The sequence below is a fragment of the Phoxinus phoxinus genome (assembly GCF_949152265.1).
Source record: "Phoxinus phoxinus genome assembly, chromosome: 18".
Lineage (NCBI taxonomy): Eukaryota > Metazoa > Chordata > Actinopteri > Cypriniformes > Leuciscidae > Phoxinus > Phoxinus phoxinus.
This window is the reverse complement of record NC_136893.1, coordinates 15986698-16005823: the sequence shown is the minus strand read 5'-3', so window position 1 is coordinate 16005823 and position 19126 is coordinate 15986698. Positions and strand designations below refer to the sequence as shown.

General features: G+C 36.8%; 2 protein-coding genes across 7 annotated transcripts; both read left to right on the top strand.

Moving 5' to 3' along the window:
* Positions 1–1596: 1596 nt before the first annotated feature.
* On the top strand, positions 1597–10938 carry arhgef3l (Rho guanine nucleotide exchange factor (GEF) 3, like). 2 transcript variants are annotated; one of them, XM_079588404.1, is made up of 14 exons: positions 1597–1652; positions 1798–1869; positions 2064–2121; positions 2239–2301; positions 3730–3774; positions 4015–4122; positions 5116–5280; positions 5727–5789; positions 5863–5959; positions 6038–6114; positions 6269–6526; positions 8237–8407; positions 8519–8711; positions 10074–10938. In XM_079588404.1, the coding sequence occupies exons 1-14, from the start codon at positions 1645–1647 to the stop codon at positions 10319–10321; spliced, it is 1626 nt and encodes a 541-aa protein (XP_079444530.1). In that variant the 5' UTR covers positions 1597–1644; the 3' UTR covers positions 10322–10938. The 2 variants fall into 2 exon arrangements, with proteins under 2 accessions (XP_079444530.1, XP_079444529.1); XM_079588403.1 differs by having other exon boundaries at positions 1641–1726.
* A 763-nt stretch (positions 10939–11701) lies between these two features.
* usp21 (ubiquitin specific peptidase 21) lies at positions 11702–18017 on the top strand. Of its 5 annotated transcripts, none has more exons than XR_013794849.1 (14): positions 11702–11849; positions 13531–13723; positions 14089–14142; positions 14239–14356; positions 14623–14737; positions 14943–15065; positions 15151–15215; positions 15407–15510; positions 15591–15677; positions 15759–15837; positions 16492–16599; positions 16703–16817; positions 17053–17718; positions 17824–18017. XR_013794849.1 is itself a non-coding variant. In XM_079588400.1 (13 exons), the coding sequence occupies exons 2-13, from the start codon at positions 13568–13570 to the stop codon at positions 17141–17143; spliced, it is 1215 nt and encodes a 404-aa protein (XP_079444526.1). In that variant the 5' UTR covers positions 12521–12990; positions 13531–13567; the 3' UTR covers positions 17144–18017. The 5 variants fall into 5 exon arrangements, 1 of the variants encoding a protein (XP_079444526.1); XR_013794851.1 differs by lacking the exon at positions 11702–11849 and adding an exon at positions 12521–12990; XR_013794850.1 differs by having other exon boundaries at positions 16492–16622; positions 17053–18017.
* The last annotated feature ends 1109 nt before the right edge of the window (positions 18018–19126 follow it).

Below are 19126 nucleotides of genomic sequence, written 5' to 3'. Positions count from 1 at the left end.
TGTTAAGTTGCACAGTACACATTCAATCCATATAGGATTTTTATTTAATTTTTTTATAGAAAGGGGAAAAAAGACTAAATATGGAATCTCTGCCTCTTGTTTTTACCACTATTTTATAGCAATAATAAATGGCAGAAATAAATAGCATTTGATTAGGATCAAGGATATGAATATAGATAATATTTTCTCCAATAGTTGACAATTGCTTAGTTGTTATATGCTGGATTGTGAGTCACTCTACTTAAACTGGGCCATTTCATGACATTAAGGTTTTTGGTTTAAATTTACTCCAGTTTGGCTGTTACACTGTTCTGAGTCACTATCTTGTCAATTAAATTATTAAACTCCATGCAAAATTATAGCATTTATTTTTTTATTTTTAAATTATACTCTGTCCCCCTTTCTATTGATTTCTCTGTGTGATGCTGCCACCATTAGGCTTCACATTTGAAACGGTTTGTTGTTTTACTCTTGCATCACATTACAGAAGTGTTCATGTTCTTGTTAGCACACTTTGTTTTTTTTTGTTTATGCACTTCAAGAATAGTTACGGTTTGGTGCTTCGTGACTTTTTTTTTATTTTTAAAGCATTCAAGGCACCATAACATGTTTTTGTTTAAAATTAACTTGGCATCTAAAGTAGTGAGTTTTAAATACAATAAATGTGTATTAAATTCACATTTAAGCAGAAAGAAGAGTAAACCCGTTCCATTTTTTTTCTGCAGTTTGTGTAGTGCAGATTGCAGTTGTCAACCTATTTTGAGGAAAAAAATTATTAATGCTAAATTCTATTCCACTAGATGAAATTAGTTTCCATTGTGGTAATTTTTGACTGAAAACAGTACCGTAAAAGTACCGTACAGTAAACTTTTTCTAATCATGTCCTTAATTGTGTGTTCACATAGCAAGTGCCAAAACCTTTACAAAGTTTCGTACCATTCCGATGAAGTAAAACATTTCTAAAATTGACATTTTTAAAGGGAAATGTGAGTTAAACTATTACAAACTAACATTTGGTCTCAAACTAGTTAGCCTCTTCTGAGTGACCATTAAATTAAGGCTACATGCGCAACCATCTTACTAATTCTGTCTTTACTATTTTGATGTTTATTTAAATGTATTGCTAGGAAATACTGAAATCGGATTCATTAATGTTTTACATTTTCAGATGTCCTAAATTTTTGGTAAACCTGATTTAAACGAACAGTAATTGGAACTGCTCATATAGTATATAGTTTGACCATCAAATATTTTCTAAAGGTTTTCAAAGAACATTTAAAACAATCTATCTTTGTATTAAAAAAATAGGCCATCATTTCTGTGGATTCTTTTTTGAAAAACACCTTCTTCCTGACATGCTTCAAGACATGCCAAATTTGACACGTGAGCATCTTTGTCACTTTTCTCTGTCATGAACTGTGTCAGTCATGATCTAATCAACCGAGCAGTAGCCGCCACTATCATTTTCAGAAATGGGTCAGAAGATTTGGTTTAACATCCGTCCTCTTCGATGATGGAGTCGAGTATGGCTGGCGTAATTACCCAGAGGATCTGTCAGAGACGTTAAAGAGAGGCGGTTTGGCTTCGTTCTGCCTGACAACAGGAAGTACACATTTTTTTCTTACACAGGATGTGGTTTCAGACATGCAAGTGTAAGAGGAAGAGGGGAGGGCTGGGAGAGAGTGCACATTAAGTTTTCTGTCTTTTCTTTGAAAAGTTGAAACAGGTGCTTCTAAGATTTATGGTCTGATTTTTTAATGTTATACTCTTTTATTCACCGGTCTTTCTATTTATAAGCACGTCTGAAGATGCTATGAGAGAGGAAAAGATGGATCCTGAAGAGACGGAGGTTGATTCATCACCTTCCTGGTATGACTTTTTTTCATAGATCATCAATAGTTGCTTAAACTAAACATTTAAGACATTTTGGTGTCGAAATATCACTCTGATCAGATGTTGTACCCTATACATCACTAGTCAAATATCCGATTACTAATGACTTAACAGATCATATATTCATGTCTTTTCAGTGTCATTATACCACTTATTTGGTCATTTTTCAGGTCTCCTATATCTAGAGAGAGACTCGTCACATGTGCCAACTTGTCAGATTTTGCAGGGGTAAGATTTGTTTCTGTCATAAATCTTACACAACAAATTTTGATGGACAGACCTTGTACTGTAGGTCTTGCTCCTTTGTGAGAGACCAATGTGTTTCTCTGTTGGTTTTCTGAGCAGAAGAAAAGAAAACAAGACCCAAGTAGTGATGCTGAGAATTCAGCCCGAATCTTGGAGGACTGTGTAAGTTGTTGTCTATGATATAAGATGCGACATGTCTGTTGTAAAACCTTTTGAAATTGACTTATGGAATACTGGATGTTTGAATGTGATCATTTGAGCATCTGTTACAAAACAGCCGCGGTGTTTCCTGTCAGTCTGTCTTGAGGTGATCTAAATATGATCTACTCGGAGGTTAAAGCTCCTCCCTATACGCTTGAACTTAATCATTGATTATTTATAAGGAATCTAATGTGGTGAAAGTGGTCTGCCTGTTTGTGCTCTGCAACGGAAACTTGTTAAGACAGACCAGGTGACTCTATAACAATCCACTTTTTACTGGTCTATTACACAATACTTCTAGAGAAGATAGCATCCATTATTCACAGCTATTTTTTCATAGAATTGAAGGAAGGTTACAGTAAAAGAATGAAGCAACTTCAACTTCAAGAGTTCTCAGCTGAGAGTAAAAAGCTGACAGGAAAAAAAAGCTGTACAATTCAGTTTCCTGTCTCAATCCGTTACATGCACACACTCTTAGTGATAGTGGTTCAGTCTCACTTGATGTTGGCATTTCCTTTTTTCTTCAACTACCGGCACTTTTAAAAAATCAACTCTCCTAAAAGATAGATAAAAAAATCAAATGATCGGCTGTGGGAGCTGCGCAGGTGGAATATAACACAGCTTGATTTCGGTTTTGACCTATTAGCATCTAGGACCTGAACTATGTGTTTTCTAAACTGGGTCTGATCATATTCTGTGGTGGAAAAGGCCCAGTTTTTGTCTGGCTGAGGCTAATTGTATAGCTAGAATTTAATACATGCTAAATACACTCAATATTTCACACGTTTGGAATAATTAGGCAAAATTACAGCTTTATTGGAAATGACGCACAATAAAAATATTTATTATCTTCCCACATAAGTCCACGTTTCATATCAAGCTCTTCACTAACGTTGTCATCTCCTTGGTAACAAAATAAACAAGTTTTTGATAAAACTTTGATGTACTTTGATAAACAATTAAATGTTGCTGTGGAAATCACATCATCATTTCTCTAAGGGTATTTTGATATTGATATAAAGAAAATAAATATGATTTTTCTTTTAGGTTATTATACTTTTTATGCATTTTACGATTTATGTTTTACTTTACAACTGAAGTCTGGGTATGAGACAAGGGTTAAACAGTGAAATCAAGCAAAAGCTAATTATAAAGGCTGTTAAAAACCATTATAAAATAAAAAAGAATAAATAATCCCCGTAGCTGAAGAAACACCCACTCTGTGTGAAAGCGAATGTCTGTCTCATTGTTCTCTTACTGATACTGATGTAATTATTGATATTCGGAATAAACTCTTTATATATACCGTATACGTTTACTGCTTTCATCTGATTGGTTGTGGTTATACGCTCGTGCTGACATCTGTGCTATGCTTCACGTCTCTTTCAGGAAGACGATGACTTTCCCATCAGTGATCACATGCAAGATTCTGAGGTACAGAAATGAATATGCATCTTTGTTTCTAGTATCTTTCTGCTGAATACAGTAATGATCCATCAACCTTTATAGCAGTCAAAACATCACGATCAAAGTCTGAGAAATTTCACAGTTGATCGGTGCTGGTTAAATTTCTCAGTGAAAATCTTGTTGATGCATGCTAGGCATTTCATGATCCACGTAAACATGTACATTTTAACCTTTGACCCTCATTCTCTGCTGCTGGCCTCATATTAGGGTCCATGTAACAAAAGAGTCAAACCAGTAGACAAAAGTGCTTCAGTCACTGGTATCATAACACCGGTGAAGACCCCTGCACTGAAACGCTTGGGCCAGTCCATACAGGTGAGTTATGCACACATACCGACACCAGTCAGCTTTTTCTCATCCATCTTATAGCTTAACTATCACCAACAATAACAATGAGAACTACATTTTTGTGGGTTTTGCTATTTTTTTTTCAGGGCCTTGCTAGATGTTTGTATACATATTTAAATCGTGTACATATATATATATATATATACAGTACTGTGCAAATATCTTAGACACTTCAGTATTTTCACCCCCAAAAAAATTTTTTTAAGCTATTTTTTTAATATATTTTGCTGTAGTGTGTCAGTGGGAAACATAAGTTTATATTTCTAAACATTCATGATGTCATTAATTGTAATAATCCGTTGAAAGAAAGAAAAAACTGAGACAAACTGTGTGTAAGTGTACTTGGACAAAGGCTGTTTTTAACGCAATGGGGGTCACACCAAATATTGATTTGATTTAGTTAGAAGATAATTGATCAATTAAATCGGCATTATTTTTGAAAGCATTTTGACTTGACAGCAGTTTCACACAAGTGCCTAAAACGTTTTACAGTACCGTAGCTTTGCAAGAAGCAAGAAGGAAGTCTGTCTCAGCTTTTTCTGTTTCTTCATGTTATCCCAGATGGACTCGATAATGATGAGATCAGATCTCTGTGTGGATCATACCGGCTGTTGTCAGACTCCTTGTGCATACACAAATCTCACTGGATTTTTACAATTTATGGCAAAATGGATGTTTGGAAATATAAACCGATATTTCCTACTGACACACTACAGCAAAATGGCTTAAATCCATTTTTTGGGCTGAAAATACTAACGTGCCTAAGACTTTTGCACAGTACTGTATATATATATATGTGTAGTATTTTTATGAATCATATAAAATGTTTATATATAATTGTAATATTTTTAATACAGTACATAATATATATAAATATATCAGTTTTACACTCTCTCTCTTTCTCTCTCTCTCACACACATTTGTGTAAATATATAAATATTTGTGGTGTTTTTTGTTCAGCGTTCAATCAGTTTCCGGACAGAGGCCCGGCCGTTGCCCCCAATGCCAATAAGAACACGTCAGAAGGCCTCTTCATTTCCGCGGCGGCGGAGCAGCCAGCTGTGGAGCGATACAGTGGACTCTACGAGCCACGAGCTCAGTACCAAAGAGATCAAACGACAAGAGGTGTGATAAAGCAGCTTGAGTTTATGCCACAACACAACGAAATGCTTCGTAGTTTTGCATGGTGTAATTCAAGTCTTAATTCATTCAACTTCTACTTAAAGTTGCATTCTCATGATTGGGCTTTAATTAAAAGATTCAAACTGGTAGTCAAATACCTTTTTAAAGAGCTTTCAGCTGCCCAACTACCGCACTACTTTAGTTGTGAAACAGGAAGTGAGCTGGTATATGAGGCCATGTTCTCTATTTCAGTGTCAGAATTTCCTCTGAACGACACTAGCTCTACCACACAGTGGCAGGTAGCACAGCCAAAACTGACTGGCAACTTGTGACAGCAGCACAGTTATAAATGTGTGTGTGTTTGCGGTATCTTCTACAAGGCCTTCTACCTTAGACTTTTTAGCCTTCATTTATGTATGATTCACCTTTTTTATTTTCTTCACCTGCAGGTAATCTATGAGTTAACCCAGGGAGAGAAACAGCTCATTGAGGATCTAAGTCTAGTGAAAAAGGTTTGTCCAGAATTCAACAGGTTTGTTTCTTCTGTCTTTATTGGATCGATTTTAATTTCAACTGTCCTCGCAGGTGTACTATGAACCGATGCTGAAATTAGACATCTTGACAGAAAGTGAGCTGGGACAGATATTTGGAACCCTTGATTCTTTAATACCCCTTCATGAAGGTAAATGTCAGTGAACTCTTTGTAAGCGTTTCTTTGAAGTGTAATGATGTATTCACTGCTATTTGCCTGTGCGTTCAGATCTTTTAGCTCGTCTCGAAGGTCTTCGTGGAGCAGAGAAGACTGTGCAAGAGGTCGGCCCGACCATGATGGATTGGGTCAGTCTTACATTAGATAGCCTAGATAATAACAAACCATTTTTTATAGTACATGTTTCATTCTTAAATAATTTTTTTCATTCTTGAATCATTACGCTTCAAGTTCACCCACATAACTCAAAGAACACGTATGCTCTTTGCTCTCCTTTCATAGTTTCCCTGTCTGGAGGCGTACATCACATACTGCTGCAACCAGGTTGGGGCAAAAGCTCTGCTCGATCAAAAGAAGCAAGACCGGCGGGTCGAGCAGTTCTTGCGGCTGTGTCAGGAGTCATCCTTCAGCAGAAAGCTGGACCTGTGGAACTTTCTGGACTTGCCCCGCAGCAGACTGGTGAAATATCCTCTGCTGTTAAAGGAGATCCAGAAGACCACCCCACCTGATCATCCGGACGAGGATGCGTTGCCACAGGCTGTGAGTTTAGATGCTTCCACAGACAAACTAACATTGGATATATGCATACAAGCCACTTGCTTTGCTCCTGAATGAATCAGTGTTTTGAACAAATCGGTTGAGTGATTGATTAAATGATTCACACCTAAAGCCAGTGGCTTGATTCTGAATAGCATACCAGCATATTCTTACTATTTGCACCATCTAATGGGAGAAAAGAAATGCTAGTATGCTGCTTGAATTCAGCCAGTCGCTCGCTTGGTCCATCGAGTTGTTCTTGTAAACTAAAACTGAAACTATGTTAGGGAATAAAATAAAATAAAATAAATTCAAGCTAAATATAAATATATATATGTAATAGAAGGAAATCCAAGGCACTCTTCTTTGGAAATATATAAAAAGCCTTTATTAGATTGGCTATTTCATAGTAGAAAATTTAAAAAAACATGGGGAAAAAAACAACCCACGCGTAGCGGCACAATCAGCCTTCTTCAGGGTGTGAAGGTATATTTAAAACTAATACTAATAAAAATGACGAGCACATTACAAAATTACTGTAGAAAATTGAAAAATAAAGGCTAATTCACAATTTTAATAAATACTATAATATTATATAAATAATACTAAAATAACACTAGTCTAGTTTCTAAATGAATTAGTGTTTTCAGCGGTGCAGTAATTGATTTCTGAGAAACACTACTGATATTTGAAATCGACACCCAAATAAACACACCCCTCCCTACATTGCTCCGCCCCCAAAATACAGGCAGCCAATGACAACTGGTGCATCACACAGCTCCAGTGATTATAACAACAGAAGCATACAACAGCGTATCTTTGTTCTGTGAAACAGCAAAAAACAAACGTGTTGATTAGAAACACTTATTGATAAGAAACAAAGCAACCTCGTGTCCATTTTCAGAACTTCCCGCAGTTTAATGTCTCTCTCTCCAGTGCTGGAAAAGCTTTTCCAATATTAATGCAGATCCTGGCTCTTGCCTAATTCTTCTTCCAATTATATTCCTCAGACCTTTTCCGTCTTTGGTCAAATTTCAGGCATCTCTCTTTCTACAGTCTTTCTACAGTCTCTTCTCCCTCATGCTGTGTATAGGCCCTCTATTGCTGAATCTACATTGCTCTATTGCTCTACTCAACTCTATTGCTCTAAATCTACAAGAGTGCTTTTGCGCTCCGTAGATGATTCACTTACTTTTTTGTCCTATTTACACAGCCAGGACTATGTACAAACACAATACTTTTTTTATTTGCACACAATCATGATTGTGCCAAATCATGTGTGTGTGAAGCGGACCCTGCAAATGAGCGGGAATAACGCTAAGAAAGAGGGAGAACAGACAAATATTCACAAAATTGTTTGTTTAGGTGATTTAAATTTTCAACAGTGTTTCTCCGAAATAGCTTACTGCATTGAGCATTTCAAGTATTCACAGTCATTTTTTTCGCCAGCAACTGGTGTAACAATGCAACTGGCTGAAAGAGTCACTGAAAAATATAACCATTAATACACTTACTGTCAGTCTTTCAGCAATGCGCAAACACGGACAAGCGGAGTGATACAAACCGTGAAAAGGTCCACAGAGTTATTGGACTGTATAGTAGTACTCTTGGAATGCCAATCAAATTCAAAGACTAGAACTAACTGTTGTATAATGCAATTTATAATGAAATGATCTATTTATTAATGCATTCTTTGATTTCTTGTTACCGCAGATGGAACTTATCCAAAGGATTATAACAGAAGTCAATCTTAAAACTGGGGAGGCTGAGTGTCAGTTTTACAGACGGGGTCTGAGCTACTCGGAAGACAGCCAGAGGGTTCCAGAAATACAGGCCTCTCGTTTTTTGTACTGTCACGGTGAACTGAAGAGCACTAAAGGACAGGTACCTCATACATTGTAATCTGTTTACAAAAGAACTTTTGAATTGACAAAGAAGGTCTAATAACTGAACACAACCCACACTTATGTGCTAATCCTCCTTTCTTCTCTGTAGAAGCTGCAGGTGTTCCTCTTTGAGCTAGTTTTGGTTTTGACTCGAGCAGTGGCACAGGACAGGGAAGGACCGCTCATGTTCCAGGTGTATCGTCAGCCCCTCCCAGCTGCTCACCTGCATCTGGAGGACCTTCCCGATGGAGAGCCAAGCAGTTCTGGATCCTTTCGTGGGGCCTTTACAGGCAATGATAAAAGTAACGGCATTGCATCTTACACTTGTAATAATTTAAATATATATATATATTTTTAACTTTTACTCCATCAGAATGGTAGGAAACTTTGAGTCCCACTTGCTATATAAACAAAAAATTGGAGACATGATTCGAAAAAGCTAAAGGGTCTTAAAAAATAGCCTCTGTTCCCTGTCAAAAGTGGAAAGGAATGGGAAATATGAAAATTATGAAAACAGAGCATTTTCGTGTGTGTGTGTGTGTGTGTGTGTGTGTGTGTGTGTGTGTGTGTGTGTGTGTGTGTGTGTGTGTGTGTGTGTGTGTGTGTGTGTGTGTGTGTGTGTGTGTGTGTGTGTGTGTGTGTGTGTGTGTGTGTGTGTGTGTGTGTGTGTGTGTGTGTGTGAATAGGTGTGTCATTGTTCACTCTTGATGTTTTAGAGTTTAACCCCTTCATTGCTGTTTTTATTTTGCACTGTAGACTGTGACAGTTTGTGGAATAATATCAATCATTCAGCCACAATGCAGGAAAAAGCATACAGAAATTAAGGAGTTAAGCTCTAAACCATCAAGAGTGTAAAATAGACACACAACACACACACACACAGTTTACACACAGAAATGAACGGGTGAGACTGTAACAAAGCAAATTTGGTGAATTTGTGAAATAAAATCAATAATTGCATCCAAAATGCAGAACACACATGATGAAGGGGTTACATTGCCAATATGTAATACATATCCATATCCAATACATATCCAAAATGCTAAATTGTAACATCCAGAATGCACAATGTTCAGGTTTGACTGTAATCATAATCCAAAAACACTTTAAATCAACATAAAAAAAAACACTAAACTTTGACAAAAAGTAGCCTTTGATATTGTATACACTGTACATATATATCCAAATCCTAATAAAAGTAAGTAAATATGTCTAAAATGTTCTTATTAGCAACTACACAGCCCTATATGTATATATAGGCATTTAGTGGTCACAACCTGATATTACATAATATATGTATATATATATATATAATATTTATCATTATTAATAACCTGCCTCTATTCATTGGATTTAATGGGTCTCAATATAGATATATATATTGTTTAGGACAATGAAATGCCCTCAAAATACAAAATATTCATTAAAAAATACTATTCGACCATTTATGACCGCAAACCCAACAAGTGTGAGGCCCAAATGAACAGTACCAGAGGGGTATAAAATGAAATATTTTTGATTTAGCATTGCTTTTATAATGCATGCAATGGATTGAAAGTTTGAATTGTTTACCGGTATTTGTCCTTTTTATTTGAGATCGGAGACTTTCTAATTGCTTTTTCATCTCGTTCTAATTCCACATTTTCTGCTTCTGCCATCCCCAGTGAAGAACTGTTTCCGTGTGAGCACCACAGGCCGCTCCAAGTCTCAGTCCCACAGCCTGCAGGCCAATGACTCCTTCAATAAGCAGCAATGGATTTCTTGTCTACGCCAAGCAATGGTCCAGTCACGGGACAGACAGGCTCAGAGCAGCCACTGCAAACCCTCCGAGCGTTTAAGCCCTGACCCGGCGCTCTATAACAACATCGCTGAACTGAACCTTAACTCTGATGTGGAGATGCCGGACACATAGGCCAGGGCTACCGGTGCTCCCCAGGTCCCAAACACAGGATTTCACCTGTAATGTGATTGTGACCATGACAGCCGACTTTCTCAGGACAAATGAAATCACGCAGTTGCTGTTTCACACCCTGTCTGGAAACTGTGAGAATGTAGCCATATTTGTATACTTCATATGTGAATGTTTGTTGGTGTCATGTCTATTAGAGGGTATATTTTTTATTACATTTTTGCTTATTGCTTAACCTGTTTATTATTATTTTTTTACATTGTGTGATATTTGTTGAATATATGTGAACCATCTCTCAGTTCCTCATTCCTTTAAATTGTGTTTGAAATGGGTATCATTCCTCTCCGTCTGATCTGGTTAATAAACAACATTAGTGCAATCTGAACGATAACTAATCTTATATGCGGCCAGGCTTTTTGTCATTGTACTTTGGCAGCATTAGGGCAAATAGTACTGCAAGTCTTTTATTGATATAACCTGAATGTAGCCTAAATGCTTATTTTGCCATTTCTCTTATTTAAAGGTACTCTGAGACATTATAAAAAGGTATTTGTTCCCATTTTCCTTTCAGTGACCAATGGTTACCATTTTGTTTTCAATAAACTGACAACTTCCATAAATGTGGACCTATTTAGTTTTCAACAAAACAGTTAAGATTATTATCTGAATGCATTGTTACAGCATAGACTAGTGCTAATTGTCACACTTTTTACTCCAAAGTATATTTTTCATGGTAGGTTTATATTTTACAGTCAATTAATATATAGGCACATACTGTAAAGTCTTTTTCTACTTGTCAATTTTATTTCCCAATAATGAGGCATCCTGTTGTACTATATGGGATAAGTTTGAATCTGGGATAAATTTGAATCTTGAATCATTTGAATCTGCTATGAATCTATAAATTATTATAGGCTTCTCAGTTAAATTAATCAGGAGGGCGACCCCTAGGTGATCTTTGATGGAAATACAGTTGGCCTGCCAATAATGTTTTTTTCCCCGCCACTGACGGATTTCTCTGGCTTTCCGTGTTTTTACTGTTATACGGTAGGTGGCGCTATTACGCATTTACTGAAAGAGTAGAGAATCTCTGGATCAAAAAAAGAGAAGAAACAATCGATAAAAGCATTGCTCATGCACGCTGTAGTCTTTGGAAAAATAATGCATGAAGCTAGAATAAAACCTTTTGTAAGCAGAGGTTCTGTTGTTTTAATGTTTGTTTGTTTTTTGCATAAAAAAACAGACAAAAACAAATATTAGTGGACAAACGAAAAGATATACCAATGTATTAGTTTTATTATATATTTTTTTGTATCAATTTAAATGACATTCCTTCTCATGTACTCACTTTGTTATATTTATTTTATTTTCGACCCTCAATCTAACACCAACAATTCCACCAATCAGGGATAGGCTAGGAGTCATGTGATTTACCCACTTCCTGCTGTTGGGAGATAGGTATTGGAGAGAATGGCTGGAATGCACATGCACATTTACTTTATTTTATAAAGTAAAATAAAAATCTTTTGTGGTAAGAATGTAATTTTTGGTCAAACTATATTTTCTTTGGTACTTAAACTTTTACAAATAAAATAATTTAATGTATATTAGATTTAATTGTCTAAAGTGTTCTCAGGCTAAATGTGATGCATTTTTAATCTAATTTCAAACCCTTATGCTAATATGGCTAGCTAAACAATAGCTGACAGGGATGGGGTGTTGTAACAACTTTAGAAAGTGTTACAACCAACCCCTTGCATTAAAAAATAAAATTTTCTTTAAAATAATATTACAGAATGCATAGAAAATGAAAAAGAAATACGGATAGAGGGATGCCAGCCAAAGTGTTTTTGCAGTCTCTGTGCCCACCAAACCTGTAATTTAGGGTTAGTTCACCCAAAGGGATAGTTCTCCCAGTTTCTTTCCTCTGTTGAACACAAAAGAAGATATTTTAAAGAATGTTGGTAATTAAACATAGAACACGGTAGCCATTGACTTCCATAGGGAAAAAAATACTATTGAAGTCAATGGGTGCCCTCAACTTTCTGGATACTAACATTTAGTAAAACATCTTATTTTGTGTTCAACAGAAGAAAGAAACTCATACATGTTTGGAACTACATGAGGGTGAGTAAATGATGACAAAAAAAATTTCTTTGGTGAACTGTCACTTTAACAACATTCTGTTCCCACCATTGTGACTGATTGAGAATTTTCACACATAGACACACAACCCTGGTAGTGGGGTAGATTGTAACAAAGGCACACCATGTATTTGACATAAACTCATAAGGGCTGTGATATTCTTACAGAGGTTTGAATGGGTGCCTTTTATAGTAAACAAATGTGGGTACTTTGTATAAAAGTTGCTTCAGTTTAATATAGTGACTGTGAGTTGAGTGTAGATGCTACTCTGAGTGTCAAAGCTGTTCTTAAGCAAAGAAGAAGACATGGCTAATTATAGAAGGTCCTACAGAGAGAGGAAAGATTAGCCACGATTAAAGCTTGTTCACAAACACAGCGACAGGACAGACAGTTGAACAGCGGCTGTAATGAGAGGACAATAACGTTTAAATGCTTTAAAATTGGGCTTGATGTTTAGACAGAAACACTGGCGCTCACTGACCATCAATCAAAAAAAAAATTGTTGAGACGATACTGGGTTTCTAAGGGTGAGTACACAAAATGTTTGTGTGATCATTTCATGTAATTAATGCAAAATCATTTAATGAGAAATATACCTTTTAAATAATTAATTTTATAAATGGTTATGATATTTTAATTTAATGTTTCTAAATATAATAGCCAAACATTGAAACTGCTGCATTCTCTAAAGCCAAGTGATTGATCATCTCTCTTTATATTCACTCAATTCATAATTTATTAATCAGTCAAAATAGATGATGTAGCAGGTATTGTTTTTGAGACTGAACTTAAAATGTCAAGTTCCCATCACTGCAAAACTGACACGCTGTCAAACAATGTGACCATATAAAATAATGTTTAATGTTCCAGTGCATGCTGGGAAGAGGACTGAATCAAAAACCAATGTTTTCAGCAAAATGTACTATCTAAGAATGATTTGTTTTATGATGTAGACTCTTTCCATTTTGATATAACACACGGCACACTGACAATCAGTATAGCCGCTTAAACCACTTAGTAAAGAATGTATTCAAAATAGTTTTCACTATTTGTTATTTCACTCACAGGTTCCTTGGTGAGGTTGCGTGGCATGAAGACATAGTAATGCCAAGAGCTGAATCCACTGCAATGGATAACTCGTGTCAGGCCTTGTGCCGCACCCTAGTCTCTCGAAACGGCCTTCAGCCAGAGAACGTTGACATTTCACAGTCTGTACTATACACGTCCATCATGGGACTTCTGCTGGTGACGGACAAAGAGGTGAGACAGTGCTATGCCATTGACACAATCTGTCTTATTAGTGTGTCACATATTATATATAGACCTATCCTGTCAACACATGTTGAGAACCAAAGGCTTGATAATTCATATAAAAAAAGATGTGTTTTGGCACCTGTAAAGGTGCTCACCGCCGGTTCTCCATGCAGTGAGTTAAGTATATCTGGTCTTAACCTCAGTGTCATGTGTGATAGTGTCTTCCCTCCCTTTTTTAATTGGATCAGAGATCTATAAATGGACACTCAATCACTGTAGGAGGGACGGTAAATGGCAAACCTGTCACTGCTTGTGATGTAATGGACGAAGTCACACTGACAGTCATTTGCTGTCACTTTTTTATCCCACAGAGAGAGCTGCAACTGGGAAATGGACAAGTTGGATTGCGTAACGTTGGAAATACTGTATGTTCTAATTAACAAATATGATGTAATGCTCACGTTTCAAAGACAAATGGTATTGTTTTCCATACATATTCACACAATATCTTTTGTTTTAAGTGTTTCCTCAATGCCATCGTGCAGTGTCTCTCCCACACTCGTAGTCTTCGGGACTACTGTCTGATGAAAGCCTTTATTCAGGACAAGCACTCCAACCAAGAACCTGTGCTTATGAATGGTAGGAACACTTCAGCTGTCATTTAAACATTCTTTGTTGGGGTGTAGTGGTACAGAAATTCAAAATTTGAGTGCCATGGGTTTGGGGTAACATGATTATTTAAAGAACACAAATTGATCTATTATTGTAATACTTTTTTTTATGTATGTATTTATTTATTAAATTTTATTTGATTAAATGTGTTGTATCAATTTAAAGATTTTAAAATCAGACATTTCTTCTAAGGCACTCTCTTTGTAATATTTTTGTTTGTGACTTACTCATAGAATTCTCTAAAGTTTTGGCTGGCCTGTGGGAATGTGATGGTGGGGAAACCACTGTGAATCCTGGGAAGTTTTATCGTGTCTTTAAAGAGTCTGTGCCTTATTTCAGTGGCTATAGGTATGTTCAATACAAATTACCCTCTCTGAATAACACAATATTTAAAATATGTGTAAGTGCATTAAAGTCCGCGTGAACTAGTTATATGCGCTAACAAAATAAATAGGGTAAATTTTGATTTCATGTCGACTGTAACATTTGTCGATAATATCAGCAATTGTTATGTACTGTATATAATATAATCTCATTTCTTTCTCTCACACAGTCAACAAGATGCTCAGGAGTTCTTGCGATTCCTCCTGGACAGGCTACATACAGAAATTAACCGTCGCCCGTCCAAACGTCCTGCAGTTATTCAAATGAAGGAATCGACATACACACGATTCAGGTACTCCACGAAGAGACAGATCCTGTGAGGAACAAACTGAGCTGGAGGCATTCAGGTCCTCTAAATCCCTCGTTCTCTCCTGCAGGATTTCAGAGGAGGCCTTTGCAATGTGGCAGAGGCATCTTGACAGGGATGACAGTAAAATTGTTGGTAAGTAGCAGCGCTGTTAATATAATGAGGTATGTTTTTGGTTCTTTAATAACTTACGAAAGTCTTTTATAGTGTAGTATCTGCTGTAAAAAACAAACAAAAACAATATTGATATGTTGTGTTATGTTTTTTCCTTTTTGTCCATCTTAAACCCTGATCACCTGGTGTCTAAACATTTTTCCCTTTCACAGATTTGTTCTCTGGTCAGCTGCGCAGTTCCTTGCACTGTTCAGTCTGCTCCCATTACTCCAACACCTTTGACGTGTTTTGTGACCTGTCACTCCCCATCCCGAAGGTAACAATCTCAGACCCTGTCCTCACCTTCTGGTGTTGTGTGGATGATGTGTCATTCTTCTGTGTGTGTGTGTGTTGCAGAAGAGTGATTATGGCCGAACTGTCACTCTGAAAGATTGTCTAGACCTCTTTTCACAAGAGGAAAAACTTGATAAAGAAAACTCTCCGGTAAGTGAAAAAGCATGGCTAGTTTTCTTGCATTGAAAAAGGTCTTTTATGCTGATACGTGTGGATTTGTATGTGTCTTAGATGTGTGAGCGGTGTAGCCGTCGCACTGAGAGCACAAAAAGACTGACCATCCAAAGGTTTCCTAGAATCCTGGTAATACGTATCCTTTTCAGTTAGTCAGTGCTGAGTTGAAAGGAAAGTTCGCGTAAAAATGCCATTTCTCTCATCATTTACTCACCTTCATGCCGTCCTTGATGTATGTGGCTTTCTTCAGATAAACACAAAGATTTTTAGAAAAATAATCAAACTCAGTGAGACCATACAATGCAAAAATGGGTGAATAGGCGATCGTGACAGTAATCCAAACGACCCTAGTGGATGAATCACTTCTGAGGCAATCTTTTGAAGCAAAACAATTGGTGTGTGTAATATTTGTAACTTTTTTAACTATAAAACGCGGTTCTCTGTTCTTCTGCATTTACGTCATGCGTCACAACATCCCTATCATGATTGTTACAGTAGACCGGAAGCAACGATTAATAGTTTAAAAAGTGACAAATATTAGTGTTTTTCTAAAATCGATTCATCCACTGGGGTTGCTGTGTTTGGTTTTTCGAGCGTCAACCGAGCGACACCCATTCAATGGCATTTGATGGATTTACAGAGATGGTTTATTTATCGAAATATAGTCATATACATCTGGGATGACATGAGGTTGAGTAAATAATTTTTGGGTGAACTATCCATTTAATCAGAGTACAGAGCTTCACAAAAGACACTTGCTGATCAACATTGACTTAACCTACCATCTCAGACTTGAATCGATTTACCATGTCAAGGTACTCAATCTCTAAAAGCACAGTGTCCGTTTCCTTCCCCCTGACCGGGCTGGATTTGGGGCCATTTGGACCCGTTGACTGTGGTGAGAACAAGAATGAGTATAATGTACTAACTTTATACATGATAAAGTTTGAATATTGTTATGTTTAGTGGTGTGCGCAATATGGCTGAATGTTTGCTTTCAGGTCCAGTGCTGTATGATCTGTATGCAGTGTGCAATCATTCGGGAACAGTAAATATGGGTCACTACACAGCCGCATGTCGAGAGGAGGAGGGCTGGTGCTACTATAATGACTCATGGTGGGTGCAGCTTTTGCTCTGACCTTCTCTATACAATAAAACTATGGTATTTAAAGGGCAATTCACTGAGAAATTCTCACAATACAAGAATAGTAATTTTCTCCTATTAGAGATAATATAGAAAAATTGTATTTCTTTGTTCAATGACATTCTGTTTTTTTTTTTTTTTTGTAAAAAGGGATTAATAGTTATTTTGATTCATTGAGCCGAAGACAATGTTCTGTTCTTTTCTCAGTGTTGATGCAATATCAGAGGAGAAGCTTCAGTCCAACCAGGCTTATGTTCTCTTTTATGAGCTCAAAATCTGCAATATCACCAGAAAATGAGGGCAGAGAATGTATGTTGTTATGAGAGACTTCAATGATTATTTGGAAAACTTCCACTGGAAAAAAAGTTGGCACTGTGATACAGGTTGAAAGCCAATGAGCAAGTGTGGTCATTTCACTTCATTGTTAAATATCATTATTAAAGCCATTTTATTGAGGTATTCTTTTTCACTACTGTACTTATTGTTTGTATTAACTTATTAACTCAATGCACATTATTTTAGACAAAAATGTATGTTATAAAAAAATATGTAGATGTGTTAGGAATTGTTGTTTGCATCAAAATTGTTTTTGTTTTACTTTTCTCGTTCTTATTCTGCAATTAAAACCTGAATTGTTGTTTTATGTAAAAGCAGGGCTAAAATAAACAGGGGGATTTAATACTATTGGATAATATAAAACCTTTGTTTGACTGTGTGAGGACATTGACTGTACTTTATGTCTGGCTTTACATATATGAAGACTTCCATCATTTTAAAGTTTTTATGCTTCTCTCATGTTCAGCCTCACCCAATTCCTCCAATGTAAGCCTGGCGTAGAGGTGTGTGTGTGTGTGTGTGTGTGTGTGTGTGTGCGTGCGCGCGCGCGCGCGCGAGAGAGAGAGAGAGAGAGAGAGAGAGAGAGAGAGAGAGAGAGAGAGAGAGAGAGAGAGAGAGAGAGAGAGAGAGAGAGAGAGAGAGAGAGAGAGAGAGAGAGAGAGAGAGTGAGAGTGAGTGAGTGAGTGAGTGAGAGTGAGAGAGATTTATGTTATAGGCTACATGTGTAAAAGACGCTAATGTTTGTTTTAGTTTAAATGTAGAAGAATTAGTATAGGGAGTATTTTACTGCAGGCCACCCACATATAATTTAATAAATATTTGATACATTTGTCTCCAGTTCACTTATTTTAATTGACTGTGGTACTGCATTAAATAAATATGAGTTTCAAATATATTATTGATTTTACAATAATAAAATCACACACACACACAGGTTGGGTTTTCATGTGGGGACTTTACTTACATTTTGCCACCACAATATTGCGTTGAACCACAAACAATCACAAACAATTAACTTACTTGTCTATCTGAATGGGGGCATTCCTAGACGTAATGGTTTTTATACTGTACAAACTGTATATTTCTATGCCCCTACACTAACCCTACCCCTAAACCTACCCATCACACAAAACTTTCTGCATTTTTACATTTTTAAAAAGCCTTTAATTACTTTAGTTTTAGTTTTACAAACGAGGACGTCCCTAAAGGAAGGTTTTTAGAGATTTTGGTCACTTCTTTTTCAAATACATGCTACTCTTTTGAACTTTCTAATCATTTAAATAATCCTGAAAAAAAACTATCATGGTTTCCACAAAATATTAGCAAAAACTGTTTTAACATTGATATGAATAATAACCATCATTAATAACTTAGTACCGACAACCATACTGCGAAATACGGGGGAGTCCGGGGGGGGCTCGCCGTGTCCAGTATTCAGAATTCAAAACATTTATTCACAATCAAAAATATGTTCTATTTTTTGCCAAGCGGAGCAAGCCAGTCCTGTGCACGTATGCAAATTAGCCATATGCGCCGAAGAACGTTGAGAAAACATACTAAAAATGGCTAGCAAGCGAAAGCTTAACCAGAGTGTATCACTCACCCACTTTGGGTTCACAAACTTCACATCCAAAAAGGTGGCACTCAGAGATGAAGACCCACTCGCTACCAGAACAGAGGATCCTCTCCCAGACTCCCACCCAGTGACTCCCCAGAAGCACATCGATTAATTGAAGCCGAGTGCTTCAAAGGCGAAGCAGGTGCTGAGGTAACTTTAGCGGCTAGTTCTGCTAGCAAAAGTTGTGTTGCTAGCTGTCACGTGTTAGCCGGCCCGACGTCCCGTATATTAGGATTAATATATTCGTCCCGTTTATTGACTGCAATAATCTAACCACAGACACAGCAGCAACACGACACATGAGAATTATCATGACACCGTCATCAT